We start from the raw sequence: 23,324 nt of genomic DNA on the forward strand, positions 1-23,324 counted from the left end.
CTGAAATAGACTCTAGTCCTAATTTATTAAAAACAGTTCGTTTAAGTACTTATAGTTCTAAAACTGGGAAGAAATTCTTTTGTAAACAACTCTAGAAAGCTTTTGGAACAGAATATATGTGGGTAAATACCATTCATTTTATTAAATTTGTCTTTTTACTGATCTATATTTTAGAAAGTTAGAAATGTATTTATATGTAAGAAGTTCTGTAAAAGTTTGCCATTTTAGTAGACTAAGCATTGAAAGATACCACTTCTATCTTTGTTGCTTGTTATACAATTTGTGAAAAGTTAATAGCTTTAAGATTACTGCTTTGTAAACCATACCACATTTCACTGATTCCAAGTATTATACAGACATTTTATTTATAAACAACAATATATAATTTGAAAACTATTCTTCATTTTAGTAACAGAAGTATGTTACATTTTTGTGACTGAAACTCTATTATTGAGGACTTGTGATGTACCAGACTGTGGGCTAGTTGCTGGGAATATAAGTTTGAACAAGACAGATAAGATTTCTGCACTCATCAGACCTAAGAGTTTAGAAAGAAAATCATACATTAAATAAATACCAGAATATTTAATTACAGGTTGATCAGAGTTATAAAGTATAGACTACTACAAAAGTATATATTAAGAGAATTTATCCTAATTGGGGCTGCCAAGGACATAGAAATTCTGCTCCTGAAGGATGCGTATGAATTAGGTACACCAAGGTGGTGGTAAGTTGAGGGGAGGACTTTGTATCAGGACAGGGGAAGGATTGGTGTGGCTAAAGCTACAAAGGGTGGTGCACATTGTTTAACCTAGTAGTGTATTTTAAAGGTTCACTGGCCATAAAATTTACATTTTAATTAATTCCTTGTAGGTGAGATATATATCACCCATAAGAAATCTGTATATATGTAGGAGGCTCTTGTATAGTCTGGGCAAGAAATGATGATGACTAGGACTCATGTTATTTGAGTCCAGAAATATTTAGGAGGTAGAATCTACTGCTTCTTTGCTCCAAGTTAGTTTCTATTCCTACCGCTTACATACTTTCAAATATTTTTGCTATTTTTTGGTCCATTTTTCTTCCTCTTTAGCCATTCTCTTTATTCTTGTGGGTTTTCTTTTTTTAATCTTTATTAATACTTTGCTGCTGTTTTAATAGAGATTCTAAAGGGAAAGACTATAAACTGAAGTAGTCAATCTACCATATTTAACTGAACCCTACCCCCCACTAATTTGAAATGTCACCTTTCACATATATTAACTCCTGTTTAGTTATTCAGGATTTCTCTGTTGCTGTGCCAGTACTGCACCAGTTTAATTTATAGTGTTTTTATGCTTGACAGCACAGGCACCTCCTTTACAGTTATGCTTTTCTTCCAGACATATTGGTTGGTTTTACATATTTTCTCTTTCAAGTAAATTTTAGAATAACAGTACCCCAAAATCCTGTTGGGATTTTTTTTTTTCTTTTTTAATTTGTATTTATTTTTGCCTGCATTGGGTCTTCATTGCTGTGCGTGGGCTTTCTCTAGTTGCAGTGAGTGGGGCTACTCTTCATTGCAGTGCCCAGGCTTCTCATTGTGGTGGCTTCTCTTGTTGCAGAGCATGGGCTCTAGGCCCACAGGCTTCAGTAGTTGTGGCTTGCAGGCTCAGTAGTTGTGGCTTGCGGGCTCTAGAGTGCAGGCTCAGTAGTTGTGGCGCACAAGCTTAGTTGCTCTGCGGCATGTGGGATCTTCCTGGACCAGGGATCGAACCCATGTCCCCTGCATTGGCAGGCAGATTCTGAACCACTCTGCCACCAGGGAAGTCCCCATCCATTTTTTGATTGGGTTGTTTTTTGGTTTTTTTAATATATTGAGCTGCATGAGCTGTTTGTATATTTTGGAGATCAATCCTTTGTCAGTTGCTTCGTTTGCAAATATTTTGTCCCATTCTGAGGGTTGTCTTTTCATCTTGTTTATGGTTTCCTTTGCTGTGCAAAAGCTTTTAAGTTTAATTAGGTCCCCCCTTTTTTTTTTTTTTTTTTTCTTACTCTAGGAGGTGGGTCAAAAAAGATCTTGCTGTGATTTATGTCATAGAGTGTTCTGGCTGTTTTCCGCTAAGAGTTTTATAGTGTCCGGTCTCACATTTAGGTCTTTAATCCACTTTGAGTTTATTTTTGTGTATGGTGTTAGGAAGTGTTCTAATTTCATTCTTTTACATGTTGCTGTCCAGTTTTCCCAGCACCACTTATTGAAGAGACTGTCTTTTCTCCATTGTATATCCTTGCCTCCTTTGTCATAAATTAGTTTACCATAGGTGTGTGGGTTTATCTCTGGGCTTTCTATCCTGTTCCATTGATTTATATTTCTGTTTTTGTGCCAGTATCATATTGTCTTGATTACTGTAGCTTTGTAGTATAGTCTGAAGTCAGGGAGTCTGATTCCTCTAGCTCCGTTTTTTTCCCTCAAGATTACTTTGGCTATTCAGGGTCTTTCGTGTCTCCATACAAATTTTAAGATTTTTTTGTTCTAGTTCTGTAAAAAATGCCATTACTAATTTGATAGGGATTGCATTGAATCTGTAGATTGCTCTGGGGAGTATAGTCATTTTCATAATATTGATTCTTTTAATCCAAGAATACAGTATATTTCTCCATTTGTTTGTCTCATCTTTGATTTCTTCCATTAGAATCTTACAGGTTTCTGCGTGCAGGTCTTTTTCCTCCTTAGTTAGGTTTATTCCTAGCCATTTTATTCTTTTTGTTGCAGTGGTAAATGGGATTGTTTCCTTAACGTCTCTTTCTGATCTTTCATTGTTAGTATATAGGAATACAAGGGATTTCTGTGTATTAATTTTGTATCCTGTGACTTTACTAAATTCATTGATTAGCTCTAGTAGTTTTCTGGTGGCATCTTTAGGATTTTCTATGTATAGTATCATGTCATGTGCAAACAGTGACAGTTTTACTTCTTCTTTTCCAATTTGTATTCTTTTGATTTCTTTTTCTTCTGATTGCTGTGGCTAGGACTTCCAAAACTGTGTTGTATAATAGTGGTGAGAGTGGACATCCTTGTCTTGTTCCTGATCTTAGAGGAAATGCTTTCAGTTTTTCACTATTGAGAATAATGTTTGCTGTGGGTTTGTCATACATGAGGTCTAATGTCTTTTTAAAATAGTAGATTTTTGAAAACCTTTTTAATTTCTTCTGTTATGATCTGTTTTAATTTTTACCTCTTTTTCCTAAATTTTAATAATTGACATTTTCCTAGAAAATCTCTACTTGACTGGATTTTACAATAACGTTGTTCACCGTGTTTTCTTTTGAATCTTCTTCATATCTGCAGTTATTTTCTTATTGCATTCCTAAGGTTATTTGTGTCTTCTCTTTTCTTAATCAGACTAGGCAAGTATCAGTCTCTTTTTATTGGACCTTTGAAACAGCCAGAATGGATTGATCAAATCTATGGGTTTTTTTTTTTTCTTCTTCTTCTTGGATTAATTTCTGCTTTCCGTTTTAGTTCTTTTTTTGAATTTCCCATTACCTTGTAAATTTTGTTCTTTCATGATCCGTAGCAGGTTTCTCATACTTTGCCCTTTTCTAGTGGGAAAATTCTTCAGTTTGATCCCTGATATTCCCACCCCCTAACCCACCCTATAATTTAATCTTTTTCTTTCTTCTGCTCTTTCTTTTCTTTTGTTTTAATCCCCTGGTAGATAGTAAGTCTGTTTCTTTGGCAGTTAATATTTATTTGTTGAATTTGGTGAGTTGCAGTCATGCTTTTAGTGTTCATGTGTAGTGATCCTTGATGTGTAGTGAACATATTTGTAATTGAAGGGTCTAGATTAAATATATTAAATTTTCTCCAGTTTAAATAGGAATCCCATTTGTGTATCATTGAATCTGGCTTCTGATTAAAGAGTCCATCCTTCCGTAATTAAGGAGGAGGAGTGGAACTTGTAGGAAACTTACCTTCTGAGTTTTGGGACTTTCCTTTCTTCCTGGAATCTCTGAGTAAATTGGGACACTTCCCTGCTTCTCTGGCTCCAGCTCAACTTTGCAAGGTTCCCACTACAGAGAGCTTCCTGTTTCATATATTAAGCTTTCACATGCAAGAGTTGCCTTGTGGTAATCCGTGTCTGAGTTGTTATTATAGATTTAGTTAATGTTTTTTTTAAATTAATTTATTTTATTTATTTATTTTTTTTGGCTACATTGGGTTTTCGCTGCTGTGCGCGGGCTTTCTCTAGTTGCAGTGAGTGGGGCTACTCTTCACTACAGTGCGCGGGCTTCTCGTTGCGGTGGCTTCCTTTGTTGCAGAGCATGGGCTCTAGGCACACGGGCTTCAGTAGTTGTGGTTTGCAGGCTCAGTAGTTGTGGCTCGCAGACTCTAGAATGCAGGCTTAGTAGTTGTGGTACATGGGCTTTGTTGCTCCGTGGCATGTGGGATCTTCCTGGACCCAGGCTCAAACCCGTGTCCCCTGCATTGGCAGGAGGATTCTTAAGCACTGTGCCCAGGGAAGTCCCAGATTTAGTTAATGTTTTAATATTTTATGAGGTTAATTCTCTCTCACTGCTCTTTGTTGTTATTTTCTCATATTGTTTATTTTTTTCATATGCTTTTAGGATGATTTAGTTAAAAAGAACTGTTGTATTTTTTTCGATAGTTAATGTTATTAGATAACTAATTTATAAGCCAGTGAATTGGCTTGTGAGGGGCAATTATTTCTTCACCCTGTCCCATAACATCCCAATAAATGAGAGAGATTGGGATTATGCCAGGTGTTCGAATGTTATTAATTTTATTCATGACGGAGTATAGAGTAAAGGTGTTAGGGCAGATCCTTGCAGGTCTGGGAAGTTATGCTAATGTTTGACATTCTGGTGTAACTGGAGCACCAGGGTGGGTTGTTCCACACTCACCCACCCCCTCACCTAACCTCCTCACCAGTTCCTGTCTGCTTTTCCCACCTGTCAACTCTGCAACTCCCTAAACCCAAATAGTTTCCATTCAAAAAGGGAAGATATGGAAAATAGCAAGTCCCCTCACCCCAACTCTCAACTTGGGAATTAAATAGCCTGGAATGGGGCAAGTGAACTAAGTGAGGACTTTTTGACAGTAAACATTAAGAGTAACATCTGAATTCAACTCCAGAAAAGAGTGCTACCAGGGGAAAATCAAGTCTTAGCACATGTTCTTAAACTGCCCGTAAGAAAGGGCTAGGGAATGATCCTCTAGGTACAAGCTCTAAGAGCTCTGGACTCAAAGGGGCTTCAGCTGGCCCACTCTGGGCCTGCAGAACCAGATGACCCTTGGGCTGCCTGGCAAGCCCACTGCAGTCTGTCTGTCTCAGTCTCCCATGAGAGTCCTTCAGTTCCATCGCAGAGTACTCCCCAATGTGTTATACAGTTGACCCTTGAACAACAGCACCCACCCTCCACACAGTGGAAAATCCCCTTATGCTGTCTCCGCAGTTCCATGTTGGCAGATTCAACCAACAGCAGATGATTAGTACTGTAGTACATGTTTACTGACAGTAGTCCACACATACGTGGACCTGAGTAGTTCATATCCATGCTGTTCAAGGATCCACTGTAGTTGTCCTTAGAGCTCTTTGGTTTGAGGAAGTGTTTGGCATGTTTACTCTTCTGACTGTAGAGGAGGTGTGTCACCTGATGGCCGTTGGGAGACTTCAGGAGACTGGGTTAGGTCTTTGGCTGCTGACGGAGGTGTTGCTGAGAGCTCCCACTTTGAGCTTTGACCACAGGGCCAGCTCAGTCAGGGCCTCCTGTTAGCACAGGTACTCTCTCTGGTCACAGACCCATGTCCCATGGCAGGCTGTCTCAGCCATCCAGCAGGGTATCAGTGAAGGGCTTGCATATACCCTTGAAAGGATTACTAGTGTTTCGGGAGATCTAGCAGATAGGAGCCTAAAATCTTGCCCATTAAGGAATAGGGATGCCAGCCTTCAGCTCGAAGTGGGTTTTCAGAGGCACAGATGGTGTCCATAAGTTTCATCCTATGCAGATAGTTGTAGCAATTCTGACTTCCTTGGGTTTCCAGCTGTAGCAGTCTTGGACCATCCTCCACAAGGAGTCAAGGTTTGTACTTGATATCCCAAAGTCTGGACAGTAGAATATCAGTCTCCTATTTGAAGACTTTGGGGGCATGTACCCCTCAGAGACATGAGGTCCCCTTCAAGATTTCATTGTGAAGCTCATGATTTACTTCTTCACAAAAATAAATGGCAGTAAAAATACCAGATTCCCGTCAACCTTCACCAGCACAACATTCACTCCAGACTGGCCTCCCTAACCTGTGTAGAGCTGCATCAGTTTACCCCACTGCCCTGCCTCCTCAGCCCAAGTTCCCTGGAGCTCCCCAGCCAGGCCATTTCCTTAGTGGAGGGAAGACCAAGCCAGACTTGGCCTGAAAACATGGTTACATAGGGGGTCTACTGTATTTTTATTAAAACTCCATTAAATATACCAATTAGTTTAGGAATGTTTGGCAACTTTATAATTTAGATTCCCTTTTCAGGACATGGGATATTGACAGACTTACTAGTTTTTAATTAAATTTCATATACTAAAGAATCAGTAACAACTTACAAAGGTCTTCAAAATAACCAAGGGTATATTTCACAATCTCTGCCACTTTTCTTCCCATGTAATTAAGCACAAATATAAAAATTCAAATGCTGCAAGAACCAATATAGAAGATACATTTTTAAAAAAATCTTCAGTACAACTGGAAATTTAAACACCAGCTATATATTTGATGATCTTAAGGAATTACTGTTATTTTGTTAGGTGTGCTAACAGTATTGTTATATTGTTTAAAAAGAGTCCTGATCTTGTAGACATAAACACTGAAATAGGACACCTGGGATTTGCCTCAGAGTTATGTAGGTTAGAAAGTATATGGGGGTATGAAACAAAATTGGCCATGAGTTGCTAATTGTTAGAGCTGATAATTGTTGGGTGTGTTGTTGTCTCCTTTTGTGTATGTTTGGAATTTTCCACAATAAAAATAAAAATAAAGACATACATAGAATGTCAAAGGAAAGAAAAAAGTACTCATGAAAAGTAGAGTTAACTACGTTTATAGCCAGCCACAGGGTAAGAATACTCCTACAGATTGTTGATTCTGTTGTTCCCTGCGCAGAGTACACTTTGGACTTAAAGCAAAATTATGAAGTAAACTTGGTTTATATTCTTTATTTCCTAGTGTCTTCTTTCTTCATTTTACCTCAATATCAGTTTTCCTTCTGCCTGTTGTAAATGCACATTTTTCTCCTGTTTACCTCTTTACTTCCAAAATTGTCACTCATTTATACATACTGAGAAGGAGACCTAAAGATGAACCTGTTCCAATTAAAGTGCGAGAGAAAAATACTTGGGAGAGAGTTCAGGGTTAGAAGTCAGGGAATAGTTCTGATATTTGAGCATTTGGAAAAACTGATAAAAATGGGAGAAGTTTGTTGGAACATTTGGGAAAAAACTTGTAGGAGTCCTATATGAAAAGCACTAACTGTTGATTTTATTTTAAAAACTGCCAGTCTGGGGGCTTCCCTGGCGGTCCATTGGTTAAGACTCTGCACTTCCAGTGCAGGGGGTACAGGTTCAATCCCTGGTCAGGGAGCTGAGATCCCATATGCTGCATGGGGTAACCAAAACAAATAAATAAATAAAAATAAATAAAAATTGCCAGTGTGGAGATAGGGGGAAGTAAAAGCATCACACTAGTACTATTCTAACAAAAGTAAATAATGTATAAAATGGGTAAATCAAAAAGTAGCAATATTAGCACATTACCCAGAAATACAGCTGTGATTAAAAGAAACAACAAATTCAAAGTAGTTGCTTCTGTAGAATAGGATAAGTTGGGAAGGAGGCTGACAGCATGGAACAGAGAACTGCTGTATTTCATTATAAGCCACTTAGTAATACAATCTGACTTTTGACAATGTTTTATTTTAATAAAAAATAAAAATATTAAAAACAAACTGCACTATTAGTAGACTTATTCTAAAGAAGCATCAAGGGAAAATAAAATTAGTAAAACTAATCTGAATAAAATTAAGGCTGTGATATTGAATGAAGTAGGGGTCTAGCTGTACCTTCTTCATATGCATATCCAGTTGTCCCAAATTCATTTTTTGAAAAGACTGTTCTTTCCTTCTTTGAATTGTCTTGCCACTCTAGTTAAAAATCTAATGACCGTAAAGTGGATTTATTTATGGACTCTCAGTTATATGTCTTTATGCTAGTACCACACAGTCTTGATTACTGTAGCTTTTTAGTCAGTTTTGAAGTAAGTGTGAGTCCTCCAGCTTTGTTGTTTTTGAAGATTGTTTGGCTATGCTGGGTTCATTGCATTTCCCACATGAATTTTTGTATCAGCTTATATAACAGTTTCTACCAGAAAGGGCGAGGGGAGCTGAGATTTTAATAGGGATTGCATTAAACCTGTAGATCAATTTGAGAAATACTGCCATCTTAACAATAGTAAGTCTTCTATAGAATCCATGAATATGGGTATCTTTTTATTTAAGTCTTCTTTAATTCTTTCAATGATGTTTTATAGTTTCACTGTTAAAATCTTACAGTTCTTTTGTTACATTTATTTCTAATGATTTTTATTGTTTTAATGCTATTGTAAAAGGAATGGTTTTCTTAATTTCATTTTCGGATTGTTCATTGCTAGTGTATAGAAATACAATTGATTTTTGTATTTTGATCTTCTATCTTGCAACCCTACTGAACTCATTTATTTAGTTCTAATAAATTTTTTGTATATATTCCTTAGGGTTTTCTATATATGAGATCATGTCATCTGCAAAAAGAGATAGTTTTACTTATTCATTTTTCATCTGGATGCCTCTTATTTTGTTGCCTAACTGCCATGGCTAGACCCTCCAGTACAGTGTTGAGTAGAAATGGCAAGAGTAGACATCCTTGCCTGGTTCCTGATCTATGGGAAAGCATCCAGTCTTTCACCATTAAGTATGATGTTAGCTATGGGTTTTTCATAGATGCCCTTGAGGAAATGGAAATTTCCTTCTATTCCTAGTTGAATATTTTTTTTTATCATGAAAGGGTATTGGATTTTGTCAAATGCTTTCTCTGTGCCTATTGAGATACCATGTGGTTTTGTTTTATTAATACAGTGTATTACATTGATTGATTATCATATGTTGATTAACCACCCTTGCACTCCTGGGATAAATTGTACTTGGTCATTGTGTACAATAGTTTTCATTCGTTGCTGGATTCAGTTTGCTAGTGTTTTATTAAAGATTTTTGCCTCTGTACTTGTAAAGGATATTGGCTGTAGTCTTCTTGTGATGTCTTTGTCTGGATTTAGTATCAGGATCTCACAGAATAGTTGGGAAGCGTTCCTTCCTCTTGTACTTTTTTTTGGAAGACTTTGTGAAGTAATGGTTTTAGTTCTTGAATTCACTGGTGAAGTCATCTGGTTCTGGGCTTGTTGGAAGTTTCTTGATTAATCTTTTTTTTTTATTGCTCTATTACAATTTTATATTTCTTCTTAAGTAATGTTTTTAAATTTGAAAAATAAAAAACAAGTATAAGGTTCTAAATATGCATTATATAGTCTGGTAAACCCCAAATTGCATGTAAAAACCTATCCTGCTGCTAATTCATGGGAAGTCCATTTGAAATTTCTACTATTCAACAATTCAGTTCTTTAAATGTGACTTTTCAAAAGAGTGTTAATTGATAATGTCTTTTTACTTGAATTATTTTATAGTTGTATTTCATAATAGCTTGGAATTTAAGGTTTGCTTTTTTTTACTATTGCTTTTATCTCAGCAGCAATGCAGCAAGTGTTGGATAACCTTACGGAGCTGCCCTCATCTACAGGAGCAGAAGAAATAGACCTAATTTTCCTCAAGGGGATAATGGAGAATCCTATTGTAAAATCACTCGCTAAGGTATATTGGTTTATTCATAAGATAACTAAATTATTTTTTTTTATTGTTTTTACAGAGGTCTTTTCAGATTACCATTTTAGACCCTGGTTAATATACCTTAGCCTTTGTTAGCAAATAATAACAGTTAACAGCTAATGAGATCTTACTGTACACAGAAATTAGACCACTTTTGCCTTTTCTGTGCTGACTTTAAAGTTTTAGGGAAATAATAACTGAACAGTTGTGTTATAACGGAGGTCTGTGGAAAAGATTCTGGTCCTGTCTCCGTTTTCAACAACGAGGTACTGACTTTCTTCTTTTACATTGGACCATGTACCTGTTTTTTCATTTCAGTTCTTGACTTCCTATATCTAGTACTTTTTGAAATCTTGTTTTTTCTTGGTAACCCTGACATTTTGAGTGTGTTTCCATAAGCAACTCTCTAGTAATCTTTTTAACTCATCCATAAATATATTTTTACAACCATTTTTGGCCCAGTTTCATTTCAATTATACTATTTCCCTGTAATAATTTTTGTAAATGTCACTAAAGCTTAGCGTATTAACTATTTCACAACCGTGCTCTTGCATTCTTCAGATGATCCTTGCTTTCAAGAACCTGTGCCATATACCCTCTCTTTTTCTTTTCTTCCCTTTTATTTCTCTTACAAGATACTGAATATAGTTCCCTTTGCTATACAGTAGGACCTTATCGTTTATGTCTCTGACCTTTTCTTCATGTAACCATCTTGTCATTCCTAAAATGTTGATTTCACCCTCTCCTGTGATCATTTTTTAGCCATAGTCTCTTACTTGTCTTCTTCTAAGAGTTCTGAAAAATCATACTTTTTACAAAGTGTTCTATTAGTAGGAGTGAGTTAATGATGCAGATTCTTCGTTTTATTCATCAGTGTAATCATTCTAAGATCATGTGACATAAAAGCTTTGGTTTCTAAGTAGAAACTTATCCACTTGCAGATCACCCAACTAGAATTTTTATTTTAGTCATTTTTGACTGTAGTCTTTCAAAAATTTATTAGATATTCCTTTAATAATAATATATGGGATATGATTTTCCTTCAGATACAAGCTTCTTGTAACAAATGTCAGTCACTATACTGTGTTGAGATAAAGTAATAGTTTCAGGGTCTGTTGAAATAAGTAAGGGCTGTTTAAGCCTGTTAATTAAATTGCTCGCCCTGAGCTCTTATTGCTACTTTAAAAGTAGTGTTTACTTCTCCCTTGATATCATACTTACTGTTGGTTGTCAGTTTTTATTGCCAGTGTATCTATTGCACCCCATCTCCATGTTTATTTAATTTACAGCTTTTAGATGTAGATTTCAAACTAGATAATATTATGTAAGTCATCTTACAATGTGTTTATTGTTTATAAGGGTTTTTAAAATATACTGTTCCATCTTTGCAACAACTTTATGAATTGAAAACTAAGTTTTGAAAATAGAAAAATTATTTGCCTAGGGTCACTTAGCTAGTAAATGACAAAAATATTTAGACCAGATCTTGTTTCTTCAAATTCTGTGCTCTTTCTACCACAGCACAAGCTGTGTTTGTGTGTCTCTGTGTGTGTGTATTCTTAAGAATTTCTGTGCGTAAAAAATTATTGGCTTTTGTGTCACTGATATTGGCCTTTCAGAAGATTATCTTGTTCACTGTTCTTAACAAGTGAAATGGCTGGATGACTTTTGAGCAGCTGAAGTGCTACTGTAATCTTTTGATGATAAAATTGAAATTAGGAAGAGAGTCACCCAGTAGTATCCAACATTCAAGCAGCTTCTCAAAAAATAAAAGCAATAGTAGTTGGGTATTCCTTACATTGAAGGCACGGAAATCCCAGGAGGAAGGGAGGACTTTCTTCCAGGAAAGAGATAATAAGTCACAGCAGGCCAACACTCCCAGCACAAGTAGGGAGAAAAATGGATAAATTGCTGAGGAAACAGCGAGCAATACATTGCTAGACCTGTGGAAAGGCAGGGGCATGTGACTAATAATCATGAGAAAGACAACAGAAGCAGTCCCGTAGATGACCCTTTTATTAAAGTTTATAAACAAAGATTTTTAAATAACATTTTTTTTTAAGTGATACCTTGTTTTTTGGGGCTTGAAAAAATTATTTATTTATTTATTTATTTGGCTGCACTGGGTCTTAGTTGCTGCGTGTGGGATCTTTAGTTGTGGCATGCGAACTCTTAGTTGCGGCTTGTGGAATCTAGTTCCCTGACCAGGGATCAAACCCCGGCCCCCTGCATTGGGAGCTTGGAGTCTTAGCCACTGGATCACCAGGGAAGTCCCTAAATAACATATTTTTAATAGAAGAAAAAAGTGGGAAAAAATGAAGACATTTAAAATATTACTAGAAAATAAGAATCAAAAACAATCAAATGGTTATTCAAGGACTCAAAAATACAATATCTGATTAAGAGCTCATTTGATGGGTTTAATATTGGGTTGGCCAAAAAGTTCACTCGGTTTTAAGTAAAAATAAAAGGCACATTTTTCATCTTCACCAGGAATTTTATTGAACAACATATTTGTTAACCTAATGAACTTTTTGGCCAAGCCAATAGGAGACTAAACACAGCAGAAAAGAAGATTAGTGAATTTGAAGACAGGTCAACAGAAAACATCTAAACCGAAATTCATAGAAAAGTATGTCTGGAAAAGACAATATGTGAGGCATACTCAAAAAGATCAAATACACATGCAATTAATATCCCAGAAAGAGGGAGAGGGGGAATGGGACAGAAGAAATAGTTCAAGACACAATGGCCGAGAATTTTCAAACCTAATGAACAACAACATCAACTGACAGATTCAGGAAGGCAAGTGAACCCCCTGGCAGGGAAAATACAAAGCAAAACATTCCTCAGAATATCACCAACTCCTGAAAATCAAAGATAAAATGAAAATTTGTAAAGCAACTGGAGAAGAAAGACACATTAAGGAGAAACAGTAAGACTAATGGTTAGCAATAAAACAGGAACTCTGTTATGGAAGTCATAACAGAATGGATTGAGATCCTTAAACTTTTCAAAGAAAAACACTGCCAACCTCAAATTCCCTTTTCAGCAAAAGCAACCTTCAGAAATGAAAGCAAAATAAGGATTTTCTTTTTAGACAAACAACATCTGAGAAAAATTGTCTCCATTTACTCAACAATAAATGCAAAAGGAAGTTCTTCAGGCAGAAAGAATGACAAAATAAAGGGAACATTAGTGAGTAAATATAAAATCATACTGATTTTTAAGATGAAATAATAGTAATGTCTTGTGGCATTTATAGCATGTATATAAGTGAAATATGTGCAAATGATAGCCAAAAAGGAAGGACTTAGTGATTCAGACAATTGTAAGATGCTCTCATTATTCAGGAAGTGGTAAAAGTAATGTCTTAAGGTTGTATAAACAGTCAGGGATGCGGGGCTTCCCTGGTGGTGCAGTGGTTAAGAATCCACCTGCCAATGCAGGGGACATGGGTTTGAGCCCTGGTCCGGGAAGATCCCACATGCCACAGAGCAACTAAGCCCGTGTGCCACAACTACTGAGCCTGTGTGCCACAACTACTGAAGCCCACGCACCTAGAGCCCGTGCTCTGCAACAAGAGAAGCTGCCACAATGGGAAGCCTGTGCACTGCAACAAAGAGTAGCCCCCGCTCGCCGCAACGAGAGAAAGCTCACATGCAGCAACGAAGACCCAACACAGCCAAAAATAAAATAAATTAAAAAAAAAAAAAAAGTCAGGGATGCATGTTGAGATCTCTAGGGTAGCCACCAAAAGTAAAATTATAAGAATGAATAAATTCCACCCAAGCTATAAGGGAGAGAAAATAGACTTGAATTACCCTCACTCCGGAAACTAGCAAAGTTAGCACAAAGGTGGAGGGGGGTGACCATCTTCAGACATGGGACAACAGGCAGCACAGGATTGTGATGCCTGAGAGAAAGGAAAGAAATGAGGCGAGCATTATGAAACTGAGGGTAGTTTCCATGCTGCAGTGCAGAAAGAGGAAGCACAAACAGCACAGCAGTCTTAATAGAGCTTGGCATTTGGGGAGGTGGAGGTGACTGGAATTTGTGTAGCAGAGTATCAGGGAGGAGGAAGCTAAGGAGATTTGCTTAGGGGTGCCCTCAAATCTCTGGCTGAGTGCTGATTGTGCATATGTGAAGCACAGGTCTAGAGTCCAAGGAAAGACCCACTGGAAAGCACAGTAGGCCAAACAATTTCCAGGGCTCACAAGGGATGGGGAATAGTTTAGTTGGCATTCCCACCAGCCTGAGTGGAAAGTCCTCATAACATGTGGGACATTGGGCAGAGTTCACACTCAGTTTGTTATAACAGACCTAGGAAACTAGTACAGATTACAGCAAAATCAAACTAAAAATTAATAACAGAGTTATTCCGCAAATCCCCAAATATGTGGAAATTAAACAGCATACTTCAAAATAGCCATGGGTCAAAGGAGAAATCACAAAGAAACATAAAAAATATTTTGAATTGAATGAAATGAAAATACATGTCAGAACTTGTGGGGTGCAACAAAGCAGCGCTTAGAGGGAAATGCCTATATTAGAAAAGGACAATATTTAAATCAATGTTCATGTGTACACCTTAAGCAAATAGAAGAAGAACAAATTAAACTCAAAATAAGCAGAAAGTAGTAAATAATAAAGATGAGTGAATATAAAAAGACAAATAGAAAAAAATCAATATAACTCTTAGTATATTAATACAATTGGTAAACCTCTAGCTAGACACAAATTATCAGTATCAGAAGTGAAAGAGAGGACGTTGCTACAAATCCAACAGACATTGCAAGAATAATAAGAAATAATGTGAGCAACTTTATGGCAATAAATATAACTAGATGTAGCTAATTTCCTGACAGATGCAAATGACTAAAACCTAGATAAGAGTAGATAACCTGACTAGCACTATATCTGTTTTTTATAATTGAATATTTGCAGTTTAAAACTTGAAGCTCCACGGGCTTCCCTTGTGGCGCAGCGGTTGAGAATCTGCCTGCAAATGCAGGCGACATGGGTTCGAGCCCTGGTCTGGGAAGATCCCACATGCCGTGGAGGAACTAGGCCCGTGAGCCACAACTACTGAGCCTGCGCGTCTGGAGCTTGTGCTCCGCAACAAGAGAGGCCACGACAGTGAGAGGCCTGCACTCCGCAATGAAGAGTGGCCCCTGCTCGCCGCAACTAGAGAAAGCCCTCGCACAGAAACGAAGACCCAACACAGCCAAAAATAAATAAATAAATAAATTTTTTAAAAAAACACAAAACTTGAAGCTCCAGCCTAGACGGCTTCAAAAGAAAATTCAAACATTTAAGGAAGAAATGATACCAATTTTACATGATTTCTTCTAGAAAAAAGAAAGAGAAGGGAACATTTCCAATTTTGTTTTACTAGTCTTGGTGTTACCCTGATAACAAAACCAGCTAAAAACAGTTCAGTTAAAGAGAACTACAGAATAGTATCCCTCATGGACATAGACTTCAAGTTCTTAAGAAAATATTAGCAAATCAAATCTAGCAACATACAAAAAGGATAATACCTCATTACCAAGTGAGTTTTGTCTTAAAAATACAAGCTTCTTAACATTTGAAAACCAATAAATGTTTGTCACCATTTTAATGACATGATAAGCAAAATCGTTTGATGTTCATAGTTGTGGGAAAAGCATTTTACAAAATTGAATATCCATTCCTGATAAAAACTCAGCAAACTAAGAATAGAAGAAAATTGCCTCAACCTAATGAAGGGCATCTATAAAAACCCTACAGTTAACATGGTAATTCATGGTGGAAGATAGAATGCTTTCTAAGATCACTTCTGTTCAACTGTTATCACTTCCTTTAGACTTTGTACTGGGAGTCTTTGCTAGAGCAAAATGCGAGGAAAAAAAAATAAAAGGCATACGGATTGAAGAGGAAAAAATTAACTGTCTTTATTCAAGGATGACATTATCATCTATGCCAAAAATCCTAAGAATCTATCAGAAGGAAGAAAAAAAAAAAACCCTCTAGAACTAATTAGTGAGTTTAGCAAGGACACAAGATAAAAGATTAATCTATGTAAATCAATTGTATTTTTATATACTAGCAATGAACAATTGGAAATTGTAATTTAATGAAAAAGAAATAAATTTTTAAAAATATGTGCAAGACCTGTACACTGAAAACTACAAAACATTGCTGAAATTAAAGGCATACATACATACATACTTACATAAATGAAGGAATTGGAAGGCTCAATAATCTTAAAATGTTAATTCTCTGGAAACCGAGCTAAAGATTCAGTATAATCCCGGCCAAAATTTCAGACTGACAAGATGATGAAGGACCTAGACCAGACAAACAATTTTGAAAAAGAACAAAATTTGATCTCTTCCACAACCTGATTTCAAGGATTACTGTTGTCCTACAGTAATGAAGACAATGCAGTATCAGCATACAGATCAATGGCACAGAATAGAGTCCAGAGAGAGACGACCACTTACATGGTCAACTGGTTTTTGTTAATAGCGCTATGATAATTCAATGAAGAAATGATAGTCTTTTCAATATACGTTCCTGAAACATTGAATATTCATATGCAAAAAAATGAACATTATCTTTTTCCCCACTCTATATGCAAAAATTAGCTAAAAATAGATCATAGATCTAAATGTAAGAGCTAAGACTAAAAAAATTCTAAAAAGACACATAAGGGAAAAACTCCTTGTGACTTTGGATTAGAGAAAGACTTCTTAGATAAGACATAAAGAGCATAAGGCATAATGAAAATTATGATTAATTAGATTTCCTCTGCAAAAGACACCATTAAGAAAATGAAAAGGTGAGCTACAGACTGGAAGAAAATATTTGTAGAACATATATCCTAAAAGGGCAGCTGCTCATTTATTGGTGGTAGCAGTGCAAAATGGTACAACTACTTTGGAAGACAGTCTGGCAATTTCTTACAAAGCTAAATATAGTGTTACCCTACAATCCAGTGATTGTGCTCCTTGACATCTACCCAAGTGAATTGATCATTTGTGTCCACACAGAAACAAACACATTAATGTTTATAGTAGCTTTATTCATAATTGCCAAAACTTGTATGCAACCAAGATGTCCTTCAATAGGTGCATGGATAAACAAAGTGTGGTACATCCATAAAATGGAATATCATTCAGCAATAAAAAGAAATAAGCAATAAAGCCATGAAAAGAGATGGAGTAACCTTAAATGCTTATTGCTAAGTGAAAGAAGCCTGTCTGAAAAGGCTACACACTGTATGATTCCAACTATATGACGTTCCGGAAAAAGCAAAAGCTATAGAGACAGTACCAAAAAAGTCAGTAGTTGACAGTTTGGGGAGTATAAGGGAGGGATGACTAGGTGGATCACAGGACATTTTTAGGGCAGTGAAACTATTCTGTATGATACTTTTAAGGTGTATGGGTGACATTATGCATCTGTCAAAACCATTGGAACTGTACAACTTAAAAGTCAAAATCCATGGAAATGTAAACTATAGGCTTTAGTTAATAAGGGTGTATCAATATTAGCTCATTAATTATAACATTTATCACATTAATACAAGATATGAATAAGGGAAACCAGGGGTAGGGGAGCAGATATATGGGAATTCTCTGTATTTTCTGCTGAGTTTTTCTATAAATCTAAAGCCTTCTTAGCTAAAGTCCATAGTTTACATTAGGGTTCACTCTTTGTGTTGTACATTTGATGGGTTTTGATGCATGTATAATAACATGTAATGTCTTTTTTCTGGTTTTGGTATTAGAGTAATGCTGGCCTTTAGAGATTGAGTTAGGAAGTGTTTCCTTTGCCTTCTAGAAGAGACTATAAAGAAATGGTATAATTTCTTCTTTAAATGTTTGGTAGAATTTACCAGTGAACCCATCTGGACCTGGTGCTTTCTGTTTTGGAAGGTTATTAATTATTGATGTAATGTCTTTAACAGATATAGGGCTACTCAGATTATCTGTATGTCCTTTTATGAGTTTTGGTGGATTGTGTTTTTCAAGGAATTGGTCCATTTCATCTAGGTTATCAAATTTATGTGCATGGAATTGTTCATACCATTCCTTTATTATCCAAGACATCAGTAGTGATGGCCTCTTTCATTTCTGATATTAGTAAATTCATGTCTTATCCCTTTTTTCTTAGTTAAGCTGGTAAGAAGTTTATCAATTTTATTGATCTTTTCAAAGAACCTGCTTTTGGTTCTTTGATTTCATGTTTTCAGTTTCATTAATTTCTGCTCTAAATTTTATTATTTTACTTAATTTGGATTTAATTTGATCTTCTGTCTTGAGTTTCCCAAGCTGAAAGTTTAGATTATTGATTTTAGATCTTTCTTCTTTTCTAAATATGCATTCAGTGCTATAAATTTCCCTTTAAATACTGCAGTCACTGCATTCCACAAAATTTCATAAGTTGTATTTTCATTTTCATTTAGTTCAGATTTTTTCAAATTTCTCTTGAGATTTCTTCTTTGACTCATGTCTTATTTAGAAGTGTGTTGATTTGTCTCCAACAAATGTAGCTGGGATTTTTATTATACTTTTTATAATCTTTATTCTTATAAACTTGCTAAGGTATGTTTTATGGCCCATACTGTGGTTAATCTTGGTGAATGTTCCATGTGAGCTTAAGAAGAATGTGCACTCTACTGTTGTTGGATGAAGTTGATTGATGGTGCTGTTCAGTTTAACTCTGTCCTTACTGATTTTTCTGCCTGCTGGATCTGTCAGTTGCTGATAGAGGAGTGTTGAGGCCTCCAACTACAATAGTGGATTAAACTGTCTCTCTTTGAAGTTCTATCAAATTTTGCTTCATATATTTAGATGCTCTGTTGTTAGGAGCATTTACGTTATAGATTGTTATGTCTTCTTTATTATGTAATGTTTCTCTTTGTTCCTGATAATTTTCCTTGCTCTGAAGACTGCTCTGTCTGAAATTAATATAGCTACTCCAGCTTTCTTTTGATTATTGTTAGCATGGTATTTCTTCCTCATTATCTTTACTTTTAATCTACCCGTGTCTTTATATTTAAAGTGGGTTTTTTGTAGACAACATGTACTTGAGTCTTATTTTCTTATTGTTTGGTCTTCTATTCATTTTCTGCCATCTCCTTTTTAATTGAGTATTTTATATGACTTCATTTTTTTCTCCTCTTTTAACTCATATCAGTTATATTTATTTTTTTTAAAGATTTTAGTAGTTTCCCCTTGATTTTGCAGTGCACATTTACAGCTAATCTAAGTCCACTTTCAAATAACACTATATTACTTCACTGTAGTATAATAATACAGTAGTTACATGAAGTAACTACCTCATAACAGAGTATTTCCAATCTCTCTGTTATAGCATGGCTGTCAGTCATTTCATTTATCCATAAGCTGTAATCATCAAATACACTGTTGCTGTTATTTTTGAAGAGTTAATCTACTAGATTAATTAAGAATTTTTAAAAAGATTTTATTACTTTCATTTATTTTTTCTCTAATGCTCTTTTCTTTATGGAGATCTCAGTTTTAGACCTATAGTCCTCTCTCTGAAGAACCTCTTCTAACATTGTTTTCAAGGCAGGTCTACTAGCAACAAATTCCCTCAATTTTTGTTTGTCTGACAAAAAGTCTTTATTTCTCTTTCACTTTTGAAGGATAATTTGACTGTATAGGTATAATTCTAGGTTGGTAAGTTTTCTTCTTTCTACACTTCTTTCCTATCTGAATGCCTTTTATTTATTTCTTTTTCCTTTTTTTTTTCTTTGAAACTTTCTTCATTGGTTCTCTTTTATTTATTTTAATTGAAATATAGTTGATTTACAATTTGGTTAATTTCTGCTGTACAGCAAAGAGACTCAGTTGTACATATACATTCTTTTTTATATCCTTATTTGTTTTTTTTCTTGACTAATTGTCCTGGCTAGAAGATTCAGTACAAATGTGCAATAGAATGAAGAGAGCAGACATCCTTATCTTGTTCACAATCTTAGGGGAAAAGCATGTGTTAAATATAATATTATTCACTACTAAATATAATAGTAGCTGTGGGTTTATACTTTCTGTTCTAAATTTTGACTTTTTTTTGCATATGATTCCATATCAGTACCTACAGAGAACCTTCATTCTCTGTAAAAGTGGCATAATATTCCACTGCATGAATATAACAAAATTTTTTAGTCAAACTTCTGATAGATATTTAGGTGACTTTTTCACTTACAAGTCATGCTGTAATATGCAGTCTTGCTACATGTTATTTTGCATATGTATGTATATCTCTAAGATAAATCTTAAAAGAATCATTGTAATTTTGGTAGATATAGTCAAACTTCTCACTAGTGTGTTCCCACCAGAAAAGAATGTGTGAGAATGCCTGTCTTTCTGCCATATTCTCACCAACATGGTATGTTACCAGAATTTTATACTTGCCAATCTCATTTTTAAAAAAAGTATTTCAGTGTAGTTTTAGTTTGCACTTCTCTTATCATGAAGGAGGTTGTATATCTTTTCATATGTTTAAGAAGTATTTGAATTTCCATTTTTGTGAATTTTTCATATTCTTTGCCCATTTTTCTTAATGTGTTGCTGATCTTTTTCTTACTGTTTTATAGAAATCTCTCTCTCTCTGTATGTGTATATATATATATATAGAGAGAGAGAGAGAGAGAGAGAGAGAGAAATTAACCTTTGGTCTGTAATATGATTCGTAAGTATTCTGACCCTAGTTTGTCATTTGTATTTTAACTTTGCTAATTTTTGACAAGAAGAAATTTTAAATGTTCGATTTTAAATGTTCAATGCAGTTTATTTTATTAGGCCTGTTTTTGTTTGTTTAAATTATAGCTTCCGGATTTGGCATCATAGTTATGTCTTTGCCACTCAATGATTATAAAAAGATTCTTTTATATTTTCTCTGAATACTATTAAAGCCAAACTTTGTAAAAAGCCCTTCCTCCTTTTAAAAAGTATAAGATTCCCATTTTTAGTTCTTTGACATCTGTGTGGGTCTCCTAATTCTACAGGTATCTCTAAGAGTGGCTCAGCTCCCTGAGTGCGTTGAGATATAGTTTATCTAATCTAAGAATTTGAACTTTTTTTAACTAGATGACAAGTTCTTTACTCATTGGAGAATTCAGTTCTAATTTAGTTACACTTATTTCATCCATTTTTTCCAACAGAACAGATCTCATCCTTTTTGATATCATGTATGCAGAAGCAAAATAAAAAATGAATTCTCCATTCTCTCTGTCTCATTTCCACTTTCTGCTCAAATTCTTATTTTTTGGTTATTTGTGAACTTGTCTTTATCTTTTTTGTTCAAAAGTCTCTAGAATAAAAGAAGAGGATGTCTCTTGACCATAGTCAATCTTATCTCCTATTTACTTAGCTTTTTCAAGAAATACTTAATGAGCAACTACAATATACTTAGCCATGTTCTAAGAAGACAGAAACAAAATTTATGATATTTTTGTTTTTAAGGGAGAAGGATAAGGTTACTACACATAATCACAATACCATTATCATTACCAGGTATTTGTCATGTATAGTGCATAACTTTTGTTAAAATTTTTTGTTTGTTTGTTTGCAAGCATAGATGGACTGTGCTTGGGTAAAATACCCAGAAGTTTTGAAACAACTTTTCTTCTCTGCAGTTCATTTTTCTAAAGTGCAGTGGTGAATAGGATTCTCAGAACTGGACATACAAGAGGGCTTAGGCTATATTTGTATCAACTCCAAGTCTACAAAGCCAGTCATGGCATGTTCTTCCAAGCACTTGTGGCAGGTGACATATATTTTTATTGAGTTGTGCTAGCTTTCTAATAATGCTTTTTCTTAAAGGAAGCAAGACCCATTTATTCAAATAGCATGTGATTCATATCTGTTTCTCTGGTCCATTTTCAGTATTTCCTTTGTCTTTTTTGTTTGCTTGTTTGGTTAGTTAAATTCAAGTTGGTACTTGCCTCTTGAAAGCTACTAAATAAATTCTGACTTTAAAGTGAATAAAGGTCTCAACTTCTTTCACATTATCCTAGAACTTAAAAAGTTACATATTAACAAATATGGACCTGTATTTGCTTTCTTGGAAAAACTAAAATTGATCTTGATTGAACCCAGCTATATCTCAGAAATTAATTTTCCATATTAATATAATTATAGCTGCAGTTTCACTTAAAAACTTTTCTTCCTCTGAGAACTTATGTATTGTATAGTGAGATTTTTTTTCCTACCATAAAACCAGTCTGTACCAGGTTTTTGATGTGCAAAAACCTTCAGGTATATTTGTTTTTATAGCATAATTCTGCCCTCCACTTGACTTCCTCTTTCTCTCTTGCCATCAGTCTTTCCACATTCCCTCCTGTCCTCTCCAAATTTGGGAGCAATAAGGTAGGTGAACATAGAAAGGAGGGGAAGTGTATTAGAGCTTTCAAGTCAATGATCGTTTCTGTTTCTTTACTTTTCCCAAAGACTTGAATTTAATCAAAGTCTACCAGTATCTAAAGTAACATAGGATATTGTAGAAACTATATTGGCTTAGTTCCTGAAAATTTTAAGCCAGTCATTATCTGTTCCTTGGAGAAACAGATGATCTTTATAGCTCTTTGAGCAAACAGGTGGAGGTTGAAAGGGTGGGTGGTATTCTTGAACCATAAGAGTATAACTTAATACATCTAGACTGGAAGAGCCATGCTAAGAAGCAACAACTCAACTAGCAGTCAATGAGAGCATATGTCACACATTTAAATGAGTGAGAGTAATACATAATGTTTTTGATTAAATAATTAACCGCAAGATGATGATAGAGTAGCTGGCTGTATATTGATAAAGTCGAATAAGCTTTAGTATGTAAGAGCTCCAGCCTTGATGTTGGACTACCTGACTTAGCCACTTACCAGTAGTGTGAACTCAAGCAATCACTGTATCTCATTTTGCATCATCAGTGTCTGTGTCTATAAGGTGAAGATGATAATAACATACCTACATTTTCTGAGTACACACACACAATCTCATACTGCGCTGAGAATATAGTTCCGGGCACAAAACAAAAACCCTCAATAAATGTTAAAGTTCTTTTCTTCCTTTTTTTTTAAGATTTCTTATGCTACCATAAGAGTATTAAAAGTATTTGCAAGGTTAACGATGCTACATTAGATTTATTAACGAATATTTGTATTAAAGCAATTAGCAATTCTAGCTTGATTTGTAAGAGTTAAGTAATTGTGTACATTACTTTTTTTCCCAATGGTGGTGATAATCATTCCATGCTATATGTTGAATGTCTTCATCATCCTGTCTTTATTAGGCTTGTATTATACTTTAAGAAAATTATAGATTTACCTATTCCCACTCTTTGTGGCATTCTCTA

At 35.2% G+C, this 23,324-nt stretch overlaps 1 protein-coding gene and 1 pseudogene across 8 annotated transcripts in view; one reads left to right on the forward strand and one right to left on the reverse strand.

Moving 5' to 3' along the window:
• Positions 1-23,324, forward strand: part of PALS2 (protein associated with LIN7 2, MAGUK p55 family member) — a 111,445-nt gene that overhangs the window by 51,189 nt on the left and 36,932 nt on the right. For 6 of the 7 annotated variants that reach the window (XM_082398402.1, XM_082398406.1, XM_082398400.1 and 3 more), the window contains exon 2: positions 9,823-9,941. In XM_082398402.1, the coding sequence (XP_082254528.1) occupies positions 9,825-9,941 (117 nt within the window). In that variant the 5' untranslated portion in view covers positions 9,823-9,824. Of the gene's footprint in view, positions 1-9,819; positions 9,942-23,324 lie in introns of all 7 variants that reach the window. The other variant, XM_082398403.1, reaches the window with a different exon arrangement.
• Positions 5,257-8,141, reverse strand: LOC309632675 (protein C1orf43 homolog pseudogene; annotated as a pseudogene). Its single transcript has 2 exons — positions 8,106-8,141; positions 5,257-6,294 (listed from the first exon to the last, which is right to left on the reverse strand). The product of its transcript is annotated as a protein C1orf43 homolog pseudogene (transcript).

This window comes from Balaenoptera borealis, assembly GCF_965194805.1.
Source record: "Balaenoptera borealis genome assembly, chromosome: 7".
Lineage (NCBI taxonomy): Eukaryota > Metazoa > Chordata > Mammalia > Artiodactyla > Balaenopteridae > Balaenoptera > Balaenoptera borealis.